The 18,390-nt window shown below is 53.5% G+C and overlaps 1 protein-coding gene across 2 annotated transcripts in view; it reads right to left on the reverse strand.

Moving 5' to 3' along the window:
* Window positions 1–18,390, reverse strand: part of zcchc4 (zinc finger, CCHC domain containing 4) — a 132,527-nt gene that overhangs the window by 18,341 nt on the left and 95,796 nt on the right. For both annotated transcript variants that reach the window (XM_068037257.1, XM_068037266.1), the window contains one exon: window positions 10,859–11,003. In XM_068037257.1, the coding sequence (XP_067893358.1) occupies window positions 10,859–11,003 (145 nt within the window). The remainder of the gene's footprint in view (window positions 1–10,858; window positions 11,004–18,390) is intronic.

Consider the following 18,390-nt stretch of genomic DNA (forward strand, 5'->3'; position numbering starts at 1 on the left):
TGGAGAGAGAGGGCGGGCGGGGGGAGAGAGAGGGCGGGCGGGGGGAGAGAGAGGGCGGGCGGGGGAGAGAGAGGGCGGGCGGGGGGAGAGAGAGGGCGGGCGGGGGGAGAGAGAGGGCGGGCGGGGGGAGAGAGAGGGCGGGCGGGGGGAGAGAGAGGGCGGGCGGGGGGAGAGAGAGGGCGGGCGGGGGGAGAGAGAGGGCGGGCGGGGGGAGAGAGAGGGCGGGCGGGGGGAGAGAGAGGGCGGGCGGGGGGAGAGAGAGGGCGGGCGGGGGGAGAGAGAGGGCGGGCGGGGGGAGAGAGAGGCGGGCGGGGGGAGAGAGAGGGCGGGCGGGGGGAGAGAGAGGGCGGGCGGGGGGAGAGAGAGGGCGGGCGGGGGGAGAGAGAGGGCGGGCGGGGGGAGAGAGAGGGCGGGCGGGGGGAGAGAGAGGGCGGGCGGGGGGAGAGAGAGGGCGGGCGGGGGGAGAGAGAGGGCGGGCGGGGGGAGAGAGAGGGCGGGCGGGGGGAGAGAGAGGGCGGGGGGAGAGAGAGAGAGAGAGAGAGAGAGAGAGAGAGAGGGGGGCGGGGGGAGAGAGAGGGCGGGCGGGGGGAGAGAGAGGGCGGGCGGGGGGAGAGAGAGGGCGGGGGGAGAGAGAGAGAGAGAGAGAGAGAGAGAGGGGGGGGCGGCGGAGAGGGGGGGGCGGCGGAGAGGGGGGGGCGGCGAGAGGGGGGGGGCGGCGGAGAGGGGGGGGGCGGCGGAGGGGGGGGGGCGGCGGAGGGGGGGGGGGCGGCGGAGAGGGGGGGGGCGGCGGAGAGGGGGGGGCGGCGGAGGGGGGGGGGGCGGCGGAGGGGGGGGGGGGGGGGGGGCGGCGAGAGGGGGGGGCGGCGGAGAGAGGGGGGGCGGCGGAGAGAGGGGGGGGCGGCGGAGAGAGGGGGGGCGGCGGAGAGAGGGGGGGCGGCGGAGAGAGGGGGGGCGGCGGAGAGAGGGGGGGCGGCGGAGAGAGGGGGGGCGGCGGAGAGAGGGGGGGCGGCGGAGAGAGGGGGGGCGGCGGAGAGAGGGGGGGCGGCGGAGAGAGGGGGGGCGGCGGAGAGAGGGGGGGCGGCGGAGAGAGGGGGGGCGGCGGAGAGAGGGGGGGCGGCGGAGAGAGGGGGGGCGGCGGAGAGAGGGGGGGCGGCGGAGAGAGGGGGGGCGGCGGAGAGAGGGGGGGCGGCGGAGAGAGGGGGGGCGGCGGAGAGAGGGGGGGCGGCGGAGAGAGGGGGGGCGGCGGAGAGAGGGGGGGCGGCGGAGAGAGGGGGGGCGGCGGAGAGAGGGGGGCGGCGGAGAGAGGGGGGCGGAGAGAGGGGGGGCGGCGGAGAGAGGGGGGGCGGCGGAGAGAGGGGGGGCGGCGGAGAGAGGGGGGGCGGCGGAGAGAGGGGGGGCGGCGGAGAGAGGGGGGGCGGCGGAGAGAGGGGGGGCGGCGGAGAGAGGGGGGGCGGCGGAGAGAGGGGGGGCGGCGGAGAGAGGGGGGGCGGCGGAGAGAGGGGGGGCGGCGGAGAGAGGGGGGGCGGCGGAGAGAGGGGGGGCGGCGGAGAGAGGGGGGGCGGCGGAGAGAGGGGGGGCGGCGGAGAGAGGGGGGGCGGCGGAGAGAGGGGGGGCGGCGGAGAGAGGGGGGGCGGCGGAGAGAGGGGGGGCGGCGGAGAGAGGGGGGGCGGCGGAGAGAGGGGGGGGCGGCGGAGAGAGGGGGGGCGGCGGAGAGAGGGGGGCGGCGGAGAGAGGGGGGGCGGCGGAGAGAGGGGGGGCGGCGGAGAGAGGGGGGGCGGCGGAGAGAGGGGGGGCGGCGGAGAGAGGGGGGGCGGCGGAGAGAGGGGGGGCGGCGGAGAGAGGGGGGGCGGCGGAGAGAGGGGGGGCGGCGGAGAGAGGGGGGGCGGCGGAGAGAGGGGGGGCGGCGGAGAGAGGGGGGGCGGCGGAGAGAGGGGGGGCGGCGGAGAGAGGGGGGGCGGCGGAGAGAGGGGGGGCGGCGGAGAGAGGGGGGGCGGCGGAGAGAGGGGGGGCGGCGGAGAGAGGGGGGCGGCGGAGAGAGGGGGGCGGCGGAGAGAGGGGGGGCGGCGGAGAGAGGGGGGGCGGCGGAGAGAGGGGGGGCGGCGGAGAGAGGGGGGGCGGCGGAGAGAGGGGGGGCGGCGGAGAGAGGGGGGGCGGCGGAGAGAGGGGGGGCGGCGGAGAGAGGGGGGGCGGCGGAGAGAGGGGGGGCGGCGGAGAGAGGGGGGGCGGCGGAGAGAGGGGGGGCGGCGGAGAGAGGGGGGCGGCGGAGAGAGGGGGGCGGCGGAGAGAGGGGGGGGCGGCGGAGAGAGGGGGGGCGGCGGAGAGAGGGGGGGGCGGCGGAGAGAGGGGGGGCGGCGGAGAGAGGGGGGGCGGCGGAGAGAGGGGGGGGCGGCGGAGAGAGGGGGGGCGGCGGAGAGAGGGGGGGCGGCGGAGAGAGGGGGGCGGCGGAGAGAGGGGGGGCGGCGGAGAGAGGGGGGGCGGCGGAGAGAGGGGGGGCGGCGGAGAGAGGGGGGGCGGCGGAGAGAGGGGGGGCGGCGGAGAGAGGGGGGGCGGCGGAGAGAGGGGGGGCGGCGGAGAGAGGGGGGGCGGCGGAGAGAGGGGGGGCGGCGGAGAGAGGGGGGGCGGCGGAGAGAGGGGGGGCGGCGGAGAGAGGGGGGGCGGCGGAGAGAGGGGGGGCGGCGGAGAGAGGGGGGGCGGCGGAGAGAGGGGGGGCGGCGGAGAGAGGGGGGGCGGCGGAGAGAGGGGGGGCGGCGGAGAGAGGGGGGGCGGCGGAGAGAGGGGGGGCGGCGGAGAGAGGGGGGGCGGCGGAGAGAGGGGGGGCGGCGGAGAGAGGGGGGCGGCGGAGAGAGGGGGGGCGGCGGAGAGAGGGGGGGCGGCGGAGAGAGGGGGGGCGGCGGAGAGAGGGGGGGCGGCGGAGAGAGGGGGGGCGGCGGAGAGAGGGGGGGCGGCGGAGAGAGGGGGGGCGGCGGAGAGAGGGGGGGCGGCGGAGAGAGGGGGGGCGGCGGAGAGAGGGGGGGCGGCGGAGAGAGGGGGGGCGGCGGAGAGAGGGGGGGCGGCGGAGAGAGGGGGGGCGGCGGAGAGAGGGGGGGCGGCGGAGAGAGGGGGGGCGGCGGAGAGAGGGGGGGCGGCGGAGAGAGGGGGGGCGGCGGAGAGAGGGGGGGCGGCGGAGAGAGGGGGGGCGGCGGAGAGAGGGGGGGCGGCGGAGAGAGGGGGGGCGGCGGAGAGAGGGGGGGCGGCGGAGAGAGGGGGGGCGGCGGAGAGAGGGGGGGCGGCGGAGAGAGGGGGGGCGGCGGAGAGAGGGGGGGCGGCGGAGAGAGGGGGGGCGGCGGAGAGAGGGGGGGCGGCGGAGAGAGGGGGGCGGCGGAGAGAGGGGGGGCGGCGGAGAGAGGGGGGGCGGCGGAGAGAGGGGGGGCGGCGGAGAGAGGGGGGGCGGCGGAGAGAGGGGGGGCGGCGGAGAGAGGGGGGGCGGCGGAGAGAGGGGGGGCGGCGGAGAGAGGGGGGGCGGCGGAGAGAGGGGGGCGGCGGAGAGAGGGGGGCGGCGGAGAGAGGGGGGGCGGCGGAGAGAGGGGGGGCGGCGGAGAGAGGGGGGCGGCGGAGAGAGGGGGGGCGGCGGAGAGAGGGGGGGCGGCGGAGAGAGGGGGGGCGGCGGAGAGAGGGGGGGCGGCGGAGAGAGGGGGGGCGGCGGAGAGAGGGGGGCGGCGGAGAGAGGGGGGGCGGCGGAGAGAGGGGGGGCGGCGGAGAGAGGGGGGGCGGCGGAGAGAGGGGGGGCGGCGGAGAGAGGGGGGGCGGCGGAGAGAGGGGGGGCGGCGGAGAGAGGGGGGGCGGCGGAGAGAGGGGGGGCGGCGGAGAGAGGGGGGGCGGCGGAGAGAGGGGGGGCGGCGGAGAGAGGGGGGCGGCGGAGAGGGGGGGCGAGGGGGGGCGGCGGAGAGAGGGGGGCGGCGGAGAGAGGGGGGCGGCGGAGAGAGGGGGGGCGGCGGAGAGAGGGGGGGCGGCGGAGAGAGGGGGGGCGGCGGAGAGAGGGGGGCGGCGGAGAGAGGGGGGCGGCGGAGAGAGGGGGGGCGGCGGAGAGAGGGGGGGCGGCGGAGAGAGGGGGGGCGGCGGAGAGAGGGGGGGCGGCGGAGAGAGGGGGGGCGGCGGAGAGAGGGGGGGCGGCGGAGAGAGGGGGGGCGGCGGAGAGAGGGGGGGCGCGGAGAGAGGGGGGGCGGCGGAGAGAGGGGGGGCGGCGGAGAGAGGGGGGCGGCGGAGAGAGGGGGGCGGCGGAGAGAGGGGGGGCGGCGGAGAGAGGGGGGGCGGCGGAGAGAGGGGGGGCGGCGGAGAGAGGGGGGGCGGCGGAGAGAGGGGGGGCGGCGGAGAGAGGGGGGGCGGCGGAGAGAGGGGGGGCGGCGGAGAGAGGGGGGGCGGCGGAGAGAGGGGGGGCGGCGGAGAGAGGGGGGGCGGCGGAGAGAGGGGGGGCGGCGGAGAGAGGGGGGGCGGCGGAGAGAGGGGGGGCGGCGGAGAGAGGGGGGGCGGCGGAGAGAGGGGGGGCGGCGGAGAGAGGGGGGGCGGCGGAGAGAGGGGGGGCGGCGGAGAGAGGGGGGGCGGCGGAGAGAGGGGGGGCGGCGGAGAGAGGGGGGGCGGCGGAGAGAGGGGGGGCGGCGGAGAGAGGGGGGGCGGCGGAGAGAGGGGGGGCGGCGGAGAGAGGGGGGGCGGCGGAGAGAGGGCGAGGGGGGGCGGCGGAGAGAGGGGGGGCGGCGGAGAGAGGGGGGAGTGGGGGATAAAGAAGGTGGTGGAGAAAGAGAGGGTGGTGGAGAGGAAAGGGTGGGAGATAAAGAAGGTGGTGGAGAGAGAGAGGGTGGTGGAGAGAGAGAGAGAGGGTGGGGGATAAAGAAGGTGGGGGAGAGAGAGAGGGTGGTGGAGAGGAAAGGGTGGGAGATAAAGAAGGTGGGGGAGAGAGAGAGGGTGGTGGAGAGAGAGAGAGGGTGGTGGAGAGAGAGAGAGGGTGGTGGAGAGAGAGGGTGGTGGAGAGAGAGAGAGGGTGGTGGAGAGAGAGAGAGGGTGGTGGAGAGAGAGAGAGGGTGGGGGATAAAGAAGGTGGGGGAGAGAGAGAGGGTGGTGGAGAGAGAGAGAGGGTGGGGGATAAAGAAGGTGGGGGAGAGAGAGAGAGAGAGAGGGATAGAGAGAGAAAGGGCCGGGGGGCGGCAACACAGAGAAGGAAATACAGACAGGGAGGGGGAGAGAGCGACACAGAGAGATGGACACAGACAGACAAAGAAGTGGGAGAGAGCGCGATCAAGATCACTCCTGACAATGGACCCCTATCCTGAATACTCTGCATCACTACAACAAGTGTGCAGGCAAACACTGACTACTTGCGCAAGCAAAAAAAATGCCAGGTGTCTCAGTAAATCACTGTCCAACATCGTGACCAGAAAGTAAGTCAATAAATTAGTCTTCTCATTTAAAGCTTCTTCACAAAAATGCACTTTGTTGTTGCTTTGATTAATAGTAAGATAAATTTTTAATGCCTTTATCTTTCTGAAATTGTCTCACCGGCCCTCTATTTGAGACAAAAGTTGTTGTAATGGCCCCTGACCCACGCGAAAATGTTGGGCACCCTGCTTCAAGCCTTTAACCTTGTCAGAGTTATACAGCACAGAAATAGGCCCTTCCGACCATCGTGTCTGTGCCGGCCATCCAGCACCCAACTATTCTAATCCTATATTCCTGCACTTGGCCCATAGCCTTGTATGCTATGGCGTTTCAAGTGCTCATCTAAATACATCTTAAATATTGTGAGGGCTTCTGCCTCCACCACCTCTTCAGGCAGTGCGTTCCAGATTCCAACCATCCTCTGGGTGAAAAAGTTTTTCCTCAAATCCCCCCTAAACCTCCTGCCCCTTACCCTAAATCCTTGCCCCCTCTGCTAAAGGAAAATGCTTCTTCCTATCTAACCTATCAATGCCCCTCATAATTTTGTATACCTCAATCATGTCCCCCCTCAGCCCTCTCTGCTCCAAGGAAAACAACCCTAGCCTTTTCAGCCTCTCTTCACAGCTGAAATGCTCCAGCCCAGGCAACATCCTGGTGAATCTCCTCTGCACCCTCTCCAGGGCAATCACATCCTTCCTATAGTGTGAGACCAGAACTGTACACAGTACTCCAGCTGTGGCCTAGCTAGCATTGTATACAGCTCCATCATAACCTCCCTGCTCTTGTATTCTATGCCTTGGCTAATAAAGGCAAGTATCCCATATGCCTTCCTAACCACCTTATCTACCTGTGCTGCTGCCTTCAGTGATCTATGGAAAAGTATACTGAGGTCCTTCTGAACTTCTGTACTTCCTGGGGTCCTACCATCCATTGTATATTCCCTTGCCTTGTTAGTCCTCCCAAAATGCAACACCTCACACTTTTCAGGATTAAATTCCATTTGTCACTGCTCCGCCCATCTTACCAGCCCATCTATAGCTCCCTGTAATCCAAAGATTTCCTCCTCACTATTTACAACGCCACCAATTTTTGTGTCATCTGCGAACTTACTGATCATACCTTCTATATTCACATCTAAATGATTAATGTGCACTACAAACAGCAAGGGTCCCAGCACCGATCCCTGCAGTACACCACTGGTCACAGGCTTCCACTCGCAAAAACAACCCTCGACCATCACCCTCTGCCTCCTGCCACTAAGCCAATTTTGGATCCACTTTGCCAAATTGCCCTGAATCCCATGGGCTCTTACCTTCTTAACCAATCTCCCATGTAGGACCTTATCAAAAGCCTTACTGAAATCCATGTAGACTACATCTACTGCTTTACCCTCATCTACACATCTAGTCACCTCCTCGAAAAATTCAATCAAGTTAGTTAGACACGATCTCCCCCTGACAAAGCCATGCTGACTATTGCTGATTAATCCCTGCCTCTCCAAGTGGAGATTAATCCTGTCCCTCAGAATTTTTTCCAATATTTTCCCTACCACTGATGTTAAACTCACCGGCCTGTAATTACCTGGTTTATCCCGACTACCCTTCTTGAATAATGGTACCACATTCGCTGTCCTCCAGTTCTCTGGTACCTCTCCTGTGGCCAGAGAGGATTTGAAAATTTGTGTCAAAGCCCCTGCTATCTCCTCCCTTGCCTCACATAACAGCCTGGGATACAACTCATCTGGGCCTGAAGATTTATCCACTTTTAAGCCCGCTCAAACAGCTAATATTTTCTCCTTTTCAATGTTAATATGTTCAAGTATATCTCAATCCCCCTCCCTAACCTCTATACCTACATCATCCTTCTCCACACTGAACACCGATGAAAAGTAATCATTTAAAACCTCACCTATGTCCTCCGGCTCCACACACAGATAGCCACTTTGGTCCCTAATGGGCCCTACTCTTTCCCTGGTTATCCTCTTGCCCTTAATATACTTATAAAACGCCTTGGAAGTTTCCTTTATCTTGCCCGCCAGTGTTATATCATGTCCCCTCTTCGCTTTCCTAATTACTTTTTTTAAGTGCCACCCTACACTTTCTATACTTCTCTAGTGCCTCTGCTGTTTTCAGCGCTTGCGATTTGCCGCAAGCCCCCCTTTTTTTCCTAATCCAATCCTCTATATCCCTTGACATCCAGGGCCTGTTAGTCCTACCTTTCACCTTATATGTTGGCTCTGAACTCTCACAATTTCCTCTCTGAATGACTCCCACTGTTGTGATGTAGGCTTTCCTACAAGTTGCTGCTCCCCATCAACTTTGGCCAGATTCTGCTTTATCATATTGAAATCAACCTACCCCCAATTCAGTACCTTTATTTCTGGTCCATCTTTGTCCTTTTCCATAACTACCTTAAACCTTAGAGTTATGGTCACTATCCCTGAAATGCTCCCCCACTGACACTTCTACCACTTGACCGGCTTCATTCCCTAGGATTAGGTCCAGTACTGCCCCTTGTATTGTAGGACTTTCTACATATTGGCTCAAAACACTGGCTTGTGTTTTAAAATAACCTAGCAGCAAAAGTAATTGCCAAAGTATTGCTTGCTAATACAGTTGTGCTGCTCTCCATTGATATTTGTATGCTTAGCTACATTATTTATAGGGAGTCATGTGTTTTAAATTGGACTGTTTTGATAGCATTAGATTGGATAAATACTTTATACGCAGATTAATCACCCCTTTGTCCGTGGCTGAGTCAATAATTTTGTCAAATGTCCATGGTGCAACATGTTGATCCCTATTCCTGTGTGCACGTCCAAATACTGGATGTGAATCTAGGTGGCAAAGCAATATAAACTATCTGAAAGCGGAACACTAGGAAAATAGTGACCATAATTTAATTAGAATCACACTGTAAACAGATAAAGAAAAAGATAGTTTCAACATAAAGGTGTTGAACTGGAACTTTGCTCATTTCAGTGAGGTGAAAGGCAGTGCAGACCTGAAAATGGCAGATCAATGCTCAGAGATTTAATAAAGGTGTTTAAAATTAGCAGGTGTTTTGATGGAGTGAATAGGGAAAGACTGTTTCCTCTATTTGAGAAGTCAGTGACAGTGAGTCGGCAACTTTAAATGGCCGCAGATAGTGACAGGAGAAATTAGCAGTTTCTTTACACAGAGGGTTAATGAAGCATGGAATGCTTTGCTACAAGGAGTAGTTGAGGTAGAGACCAATGCTTTGTTTAAGGAAAAATTGGACAATTATTTGAAGCAGAGGAAGATACAAGGAAAAAACAGAACAATGGTATTTGTTTTGGATTGTTGCAGCAAAGAGCTGACACAAGCACAATGAGCCAAATAGCCTCCTTCTGTACTGTAAACCTCGATGCTCATTTGAACTGAGATGAGTAAATATAAATTCATATTGGGAGATTTCCATGAGTAAGTCATGAGGTTAAAGCAAAAGGGACTTTTTTTTTAAAAAAAGAGCTACATGATAAATATAGGACAATGCAGAACAATACAGAAAAATATATAAAGTATAGATGGGAAATAGAGAGGAACAATTAGGAAGGTTAGAGAGTTTGAAAGGAGACTGGTGATCATACTAAAAGGGAATGGCAAGGGTATTTAAAAGCACATACAAAATAAAAGGATAGTTAAAGAAAGACAGGATTATTTAGAGATTAAGGGGGCCATCTTGTTCTTAAGCATGATGTAATAGTGGATATGATTATTAAGTATTACACCTAAGGGTGAACTGGGCTTGTAGAACTACTCAAAGAGGATGTGGAAGAGACACAATGGAGATAAAGGCCGGAATTTTACGCCACCCCAACGAGCCAGATGGTGGCGGGGGTGGGGGGCGGGGGAGGGAGACAGGGGTGGCATAAAATGGAGCGGGAGACTTTCCCGACCCACTCCCGCCTCTGCCCTTCCTTTACATAGGGCAGGGGGGAACGGCCCACCCGCCCCAGGCCAATCAAGGCCCTTAAGTGGCCACTTAACCCGCCCGCCTCCACACGGATTTTATGCGTGGCAAGCGGTTGTCTTGGAGCCGGAAAAAGCCGCCTGGGAAAAGCAGGCAGCGTCCGATCGTCTCAGTGGGGTAGGAGCCCTGCTCATCAGGCACAGGGTGCCTGATGGAGGGCCGCCTTCACCACCCCAACCGCCCCCAAGACCCAAGACGCCTCCCTTCCCCCCCAAACGACCACCGTTGCTGCACCGGGTCCCAAACGATTACCCCCGACGAGGCAACCAAATCTTACCTGCCTTCTCGGCTTGCAGGCATCTTCTGTGCAAGCTGGGCTGCAGTCCCGGAATGGCCACTGCTCCCAGTGGTGCTGTTGGGACTAAGAGCTGCTGGCCCGCTGTTTGGCCGGCAGCTCAATGAAGCGGGACTTCCTCCCTCAAGCGGGTGGAAGTCCCGTCTCAGAACAATTAAAGCTCGGGGACACATAAAACACGGAACGGATCCCCAGGCGAGGCGGAAGCAGGTTCGCCACCGATTTTTACGTTGGAGGACGGCTCCCGTCCGCCCACCGTAAAATTCCAGCCATATATTCAGAAGGAAATTTCACAAACAAATTAAATAAATGGAACCAAGAGGCATTAACCATAATGTTGCAAAACTACTTGGAGACTGGGATAGTGTCAAATGTGACAATAATTATAATTCTGTTCAGAAAAGTAAAAAGGTATAAAACAAGAAATAATAGGTCAGTGTGTCTTACCTAGAATATGGTTAGTGGACATTTAGAAATCTTGGGTTAATCAAGGCTATTGAACATGCATTTGTAAAAGGCAATTGCATTTGACTAATACATTGAATTTTTTTTTTGAGGCAAAAAGATAGTGCATGCATGGATTTTCTGAAGGCATTTGATAAGATGTCACATAAGGAACTTTTAACGAAAACAAAGGTATGTTATATTAAAGGAAATGAAGTGTATGGATAGAGAGATAGTTAGGGGATTAGAAAGTAAAAGCTAGTGTCCTCATCAGATTGATGGGATGTGGATAGTGGTGTGCTTTGGGGTGTGTATTGGGTCCTCTTTGCTTTTCTAGTTATATAAATAATTCAGAACTAGGCATGAGAAGAATGATGTAGAAGTTTTCCGACAAAAATAAATTGCAAGACATGACAAACTGTGAGGAAGAGTGAAGGGCATTAGAGGAGGAGACAGGCATTGACACTGGTTAGTAGAGTGGGTGTAATGGGCAGCAAAGATATTGGGAATAGCAAACCATATGTTCACTTGTTTCTGTGAGTTGCCAAACTCTGTAAAAGAGATAAAACTTGCTAGTTTTGGACAGTTCAATCAGGTCTAGTCATTTGATTTTGAGCACTGGGACAACAGGGAAGAACTTAATATCAATTGATCAAAATGGTGATTAACATTCCGTTAAGAGGAGTTAAGCTTGTATATCAAATGATACGATAAACTCACATGGTGGCGCTGTTTGGGAATGCTGTGTGAGGACACTCCCTGCGTTTGTGCTCAGTACTTCCACAGATAAAGCATCCATCTCTAGCTGTGCCACAAGAATGCTCCTGAAGGGCACAACGGCAGCAAGTATCACAGTGAATCCAGGCTGGTTAAAAAAATTGTTTTGATCAATGTCAGTTTGTCTTTTCATTTAACATAGAAGGTGATGTCATTTTGACAGCACAGGCAATGCCACGTTTTAATTCTGAAACAACTTATAGATACAAACTGGTTTGGCAAGTCATGCTTTTCACAACATGAATTGTATTAATGTAGGAAGCCAGACCCAGTGTTTGTAATTTCAATTATGGTAATAGCATTAAAAAAAGCTGAGAATTTAATTTTCTTTGCAAATTTCATAGATATATTTGTCATTATAACATTTGAATTGTAAATAAACCTTATTAAAAGTATTATAATAAAGTGTGATCTGCACTCCAAAGCATCTTTTTAAATTAATTCCAGATAGCTGCACCACTGTCTTGGTTTTAACTGAACATTTAAAGGACTGGCCCTCAAACAAGAATATTCCCAGAGTGATATCACTGGTGATTTTGGACTAGGCAGGCCATCTTGATACACCACTTTACACTCCCATTACATTATGCATTTCCTACTCAACGGAATAATTAGAGAAAATGTACAAAATGAACCAAAGTAAAATAAATTAAAATATAGTTAAGTTGTGTTATTTATTTCACTATAATGCAAAATTTTTCTTGGTTCTCATTTATACAGAGACCTCATTGCACCCATGATTTAACTTTTCTATAAAGTAATTAAAAATATCCTATTAGCTCACTGTCAAGGTTTTCTCCTTAAGAGCCAGGTGATTGGCATGTGCATCGTTCATTTAAGAACTCTGGATACTCTATATCATCTACATTGTTGACCAAGTCTTGTGCCATCTTACACTTATTTTATATAACAAAAAGGAATTATTATATTGTTACGAACCGGTCATAAGGGTGTCTAGGGGTCCCTCTCAGCCTTCACCTGGTCTTACTGTAGCAGGGTTTAATTTTAAACATACTGTGTTTTGAGCTCCCCCTTGGTGAATCCTTCTTCACCGCTTTCCAATTATAAGGCAAAGAAATGAGCACAAACAGGCTTTCTTAGGTTTAAAGAAGTAGGGTGAAATTTTATTAAACTTAAATTCGGTTGATGCCTACGGTTACACAACACGCCCACGCTAGCATGCGTACGCGATACGCACATGCAGATAGGGACAGAAAAGAGAAGAAAAAATAAAGTGGAAAGGTTTGAGGCAATATCTGAAGAGTTGTTATGGTTCTTCGACCTCACTGTAGAGTCCTTGCTTGTAGGTAATTCTTGCTTTTCATTGGGGCCCAGTATTCTTCTTAAACCTTGTTCACTGTAGGAGACTTTTCTCTCTTGGGGTTCATGCATCTTCAATGGATTCCGAAGCTGGTGAGAAAGAGATGGGAGCAGACAGGTGAGGCTCTTTTCAATCCAGGAGCCAAGAGCTTTCTGTCTTCAAACACTGTTTCTCCAATTTAAAACTCCCCAAGTTAGCCAGCAGGTGGTCTTGTGACCGACTGGTTTGATCAGATCTCTTCTGTATATTATATGGGAGAAGGGGATAGCTCCTTTGTTCCAACACCGTCTGCTAATATGCAAAAATGTATTTCCAGCCGGGGGAGCCTGGCAATTCGCTGTAACTGGCCTTCTTTTCTTCCCAGCAACAATTTGAAGTTTAATGTCTATGTGGCAAAATTAATGTGCCTCATTCTTGGCAGGTGGGGGCCTGCATGACAATATATAAAGTTCTCCTAGCACTGGACTCAATATTGGCACCCTCCATCAGCAGCACACTGTTGCTGCAATACGTACGATATACATAATGCATTGCAGCGACTCATCAGGGTGACTTCAACAGCACTGCACCCAGCCTGCATTCTCTACATTCAAGAAGGTCAAGAGTAGCAATCTCATGGGGATACCATCACCTCCAAGTCGCACACTATTCTAATTCGGACATATTTCACTGTCACTGGGTCAAAATCCTGGGACTCCCTACCTAAGAGCATTGTGGCAGCACTTTTACCACATGGACTGCAGCAATTCAATGAGAAGACCCATCACCACCTTCACAGGGCAACTAGGGAAGGTTAATATTGTTACGACTGAGGTGGAGGAGAGCACCATCTTTCTAGTTCCACTTCTCCACAGGTCACAACGTACATTTAAATGTTTTTCCCAGTTACCGATACGGTCAATCATTTTTATCTATTTTTAATCCCAGAATAAAATGCACCAACCAGGTTTCTTTAATAAACAGCAAAATTATCAGTTTATTATAACATAAGTCTTAACCAGTAACAAAGCAAAGCATAAACACACAGATGGAAATATAAAAGTTCCCTTTTTACCTTAGCCCCTCACACACACTGGTTAACAGAAAAAAAAAGATTTTCTCTTTAGAGCTCTATTCCAAAAAAAAGACCAAAAAAAAAAAACTTTGGTCTAATACTTGCTAATTCTTGAAGAAAAAAGAGAAGATATGGAAAGATGTCAGATGTCCTTTGTTCTGGTTTGGCGTCCCAAATACACGCAGACAGCTGTCACTGGGATCTTCCAAGAACAGTTATTTTCAGGCGATGCTGAAGATCAGTTTGGGCAGGCTTTCCAGGAGAAATGTTTCAACAGTTTCAGTTTGTTTCTAATACTTACTTCTCAGGGCTTCTTAAAGAGATGGAAAAACTGGCAGGTTTTTCAAAGAGTTGGAAAAGGCTGAGTTTGGGGATTGCTCCCTTGGCAAGTTTTCTCCAACTATCTGTCCAAAGTGAAACTAAAAACATCTCAGGTGTCAAGCCTCCTGACCCCTATAAATCTTGACCAGTCACTTCTTCCTAAACATTTTCCCCAAGTCAAAAAGCCCCCTGCTGGATATTTATCTGAAAACAGGAGCCTTCCAGTCACTGTTGTTTACAAGCTCAGTCCAAAAGACCTTCTGATGACCTCTTTTTGAAATAAAAAACACAAATTCCAGCATCTATGGAATCTTTCGTCAATTTTAAAACACAAATCCTCATAATTTAACAAAAAAAAAGTAAGCACTTGTAACACCTTCACCTTTGGCGGAATGAAATGTGTTTCATTACAAACTGTGGAAAAAGCAGAACATGTAAAAAATTTTAAAACACATTTTCACACTTATACTCATTCACTCTTTACCTATAGTCAGTACAATTCTGCTTTGTACCGTCTTTGCACTCATAACTCAAAGCAAAGTTAGATTCTAGATAAAGCATCCGCAATTAAATTATTTTTCCCCGCAAGGTCAATAATCTTTCAGTGATAAGGTTGCAATTGTAAACTCCATTGGAATAGTCTGGCATTTTGGTTTTTGAGTTTTTCCACAAAGGCTAGGGGGGTTATGATCAGTATATACCAGTGCCTCTCTATAGTCGTGGCAGACATAGACTTCAAAATGCTTAAGAGTCAATAATAAACCTAGGGTTTCTTTTTCCACTGTTGAATATCTTTTTTGGTGCCAATTTAGCTTTTTGGAAAATTATCTCACTGTCCTTTCTATAGCTGATTGATTGTCTTGTAACAGGACTGCACTGACCCCAGGTCACTACCATCAATTGCAATCTTGAAGGGCCAAGTGAAATTTGGAGCAGCCAATACGGGTTCATAAATCAAAATGGCTTTCAGCCTCTCAAAAGATGCTTGGCACTCCCCTGACCACACTACCTTGGTTTGCTTTTTTTTTTGTAGCAAATCTGTCAGTGGAGCAGCTATAGTACTAAAATTTGGTACAAACTTGCAGCAGAAACCACACATCCCCAAAAACCTCATGATCTGTCGCTTAAGTCTTAGGGGTAGGGAACTCCACCTATGCTTGTAATTTCACTGTTCTTGGCACCACTTATCCTTGCCAGAGGTAGATTACTTTGGCTTTTGCAAATTCACATTTGGCAAATCAGCCAATTGTAATTTTCTAAACAGAGCTTCTAGTTGTTCAAGTTGTCCTTCCAAGTGTTACTGTATACCAGCACATCAAGGTAAACCACACAGTTAGGAACACTGGCTACCACTTGGTTCATTAGTCTCTGAAAAGTCGCTGGGGCATTTTTTTTTTTTTTAGCACGAATGGCATCACTCAGCATTGGAAAAGACTATTTGGTGTGACAAAGGCCGACATTTCTTTAGCTCAGGGTGTTAAAGGAACTGGTTATTATCCCTTTAACAAATCTAATTTGTAAGAAAAATGGCACCGCCCACTCTGTCAATACAGTCTTCCAAGCAAGGAATTGGGTAGGAGTATGCTTTTGTTACTGCATTAACCTTTCTGTAATCTATGCAGAATCCAGCTGAACCATCAGGTTGAGGCACAATACCACTGGCGAATTCCAACTGCTTTGACTGGGTTCAATTAGGTGGTTTTCCAGCATGTATTTGATTTCTGCTTTTACTTGGGCCTGTTTCTCTGGACTTAAGCTATATGGATGCTGTTTTTATAGGAAAGGATTTCCCTACATCCACATCATATGTGGCTAAGATTGTATATCCTGGCTTGTCCCTACAGATTCTTTTAAATGCTGTGAGTGGCCTTGTTAGGTCTTCTCATTGTTCTACATCTAAGTACGAAAGCATAGTGTCTCATCTCCCTAACAATTCAGTATTAGCTAACAGGATAGTAGAAGGTTCAATTTGAGAATTGTCGAGGCCTCCTTCTGTCTCTTCCTCGCTACCCCTTACATCCTTCACTGTCCCTACTACCTGACATACCTGTGTTTGCTTGTCCTCCTCCCGGCGATGATATTGTTTCAACATATTGATACGACACAGCCGATTCTTTTTCCGGAAATCTGCGGTGTCAATCAAATACTTAACCGATTCTCTTGACCATTTTATATGGACCACTGAACTGTGCCTTCAGCTTTACACCCTGTAAAGGCAGTAAGACTAACACTTCATCCCCTGGTTCAAATGTTCGAGTCTTCGCATGCTTGTCTGCCCATTCCTTGATTGTTGTTTGGGAAGCTTTAAGGTGTTCTTGAGCCACTATGCAGGCTCTCGTGAGCCGTTCCCAGAACACAGATACATAATCTAACACAGCAGATTTGTTCCACTGTTCTAAAAACCTTTCTTTAATTAGTTTTAGAGGACCTCTTAACTCATGTCCATAAACTATTTCAAAAGGACTAAAACTGGTAGACTCATTAGGTGAATTCCTAATGGCAAACAAAAGAAATTCTAGCTTTTTATCCCAATCATGGGGATATTCATGACAATATTCCCTGATCATCGTCCTGAGGGTCTGATGGTACCGTTCTAAAGCCCCTTGTGCATATGGGTGGTATGCTGAAGACTTTAACTGTTGTATACCCAAATTACCCATAATTTCCTGAAAAATTTTAGACATAAAATTGGAACCTTGATCCGACTGAATCTCAACTGGTAATCCATATCTAGTGAAGAACTGGGTTAACTTCTCTACCACTGCCTTAGCAGAAATTGTTCAGGAGGGAATGGCCTCTGGGAACAGAGTAACCATATCCATGGTTATATATTGGTGTCCCGCTTTTGTATTCGGTAAAGGTCTTACACAGTCTACCAACTGGGTAGGCGGTGACGTAGTGGTATTATCACTGGACTAGTAACCCAGAGACCCAGGGCATTTCTCTGAAGACATGGGTTCGAATCCCACCACAGCAGAAGGTGGAATTTGAATTTAGTTAATAAATCTGGAATTTAAAAAAAACTAGTCTAATGATGGCCATGAAACCATTGTCGATTGTTGTAAAAACCCATCTGGTTCACTAGTGTCCTTTAGGGAAGGAAATCTGCTGTCTTTACCTGGTCTGGCCGACATGTGACTCCAGACCCACAGCAATGTGGTTAACTCTTACATGCCCTCTGAAATGGCCTAGCAAGCCACTCAGTTGTACCGAACCGCTACAAAGTCTATAAAAAGGAATGAAACCTGACGGACCATCCGGCATCGACCTAGGCAATGGAAACGACAACAGCAAACCCAGCCCTGTCGACCCCGCAAAATCCTCCTTACTAACATCTGGGGGCTTGTGACAAATTTGGGACAGCTGTCCCACAGACTAGTCGAGCAACAGCCTGACATAGTCATACTCACGGAATCATACCTTACAATGTCCCAGACACTGCAATCACTATCCCTGGGTATGTCCTGTCCCACCGGCAGGTGCTGGCACAGTGGTATACAGTAGGGAGGGAGTTGCCCTGGGAGTCCTCAACATCGACTCCGGACCCCATGAAGTCTCATGGCATCAGGTCAAACTTGGGCAAGGTAACCTCCTACTGATTACCACCTACCGCCCTTCCTCAGCTGATGACTCAGTACTCCTCCATGTTGAACACCACTTGGAGGAAGCACTGAGGGTGGCAAGGGCACAAAAAGTACTCTGGGTGGGGACTTCAATGTCCATCACCAAGAGTGGCTCGGTAGCAGCACTACTGACCGAGCTGGCCAAGTCCTAAAGGACATAGCTGCTAGACTGGGTCTGCGGCAGGTGGTGGGGGAACCAACACGAGGGAAAAACATACTTGACCTCGTCCTCATCAATCTGCCTGCCGCAGATGCTTCTGTCCATGACAGTACTGGTAGGAGTGACCACCACACAGTACTAGTGGAGACTAAGTCCCGCCTTCACATTGAGGATACCGTCCATCGTGTTGTGTGGCACTATCACCGTGCTAAATAGGATAGATTTCGAACAGATCTAGCAATGCAAATCTGGGCATCCATGAGGCGCTGTAGGCCATCAGCAGCAGCAGAATTGTACTCATCCACAATCTGTAACCTCATGGCCCGGCATATCCCCCACTCTACCATTACTATCAAGCCAGGAGACCAACCCTGGTTCAATGAAGAGTGCAGGAGGGCATGCCAGGAGCAGCACCAGGCATACCTCAAAATGAGGTGTCAACCTGGTGAAGCAACAACACAGGACTATCTGCGTGCCAAACTGCGTAAGCAGCATGCGATAGACAGAGCTAAGCAATCCCATAACCAACGAATCAGATCTAAGCTCTGCAGTCCTGCCACATCTAGCCGTGAACGGTGGTGGACAATTAAACAACTAACTGGAGGAGGTGGCTCCACAAATATCCCCGTCCTCAATGATGGGGGAGCCCAGCACATCAGTGCGAAAGATAAGGCTGAAGCATTTGCAACAATCTTCAGCCAGAAGTGCCGAGTTGATGATCCATCTCGGCCTCCTCCTGAAGCCCCCAGCATCACAGATGCCAGACTTCAGCCAATTCGATTCACACCGCATGATTTCAAGAAACGACTGAAGGCACTGGATACTGCAAAAGCTAAGGACCCTGACAATATTCCGGTAATAGTACTGAAGACCTGTGCTCCAGAACTTGCCGCGCCCCTAGCCAAGCTGTTCCAGTACAGCTACAACAGTGGCATCTACCCTGCAATGTGGAAAATTGCCCAGGTATGTCCTGGACACAAAAAACAGGACAAGACC

This window comes from Heterodontus francisci, chromosome 1 (genome assembly GCF_036365525.1).
Source record: "Heterodontus francisci isolate sHetFra1 chromosome 1, sHetFra1.hap1, whole genome shotgun sequence".
NCBI classification, from domain to species: domain Eukaryota; kingdom Metazoa; phylum Chordata; class Chondrichthyes; order Heterodontiformes; family Heterodontidae; genus Heterodontus; species Heterodontus francisci.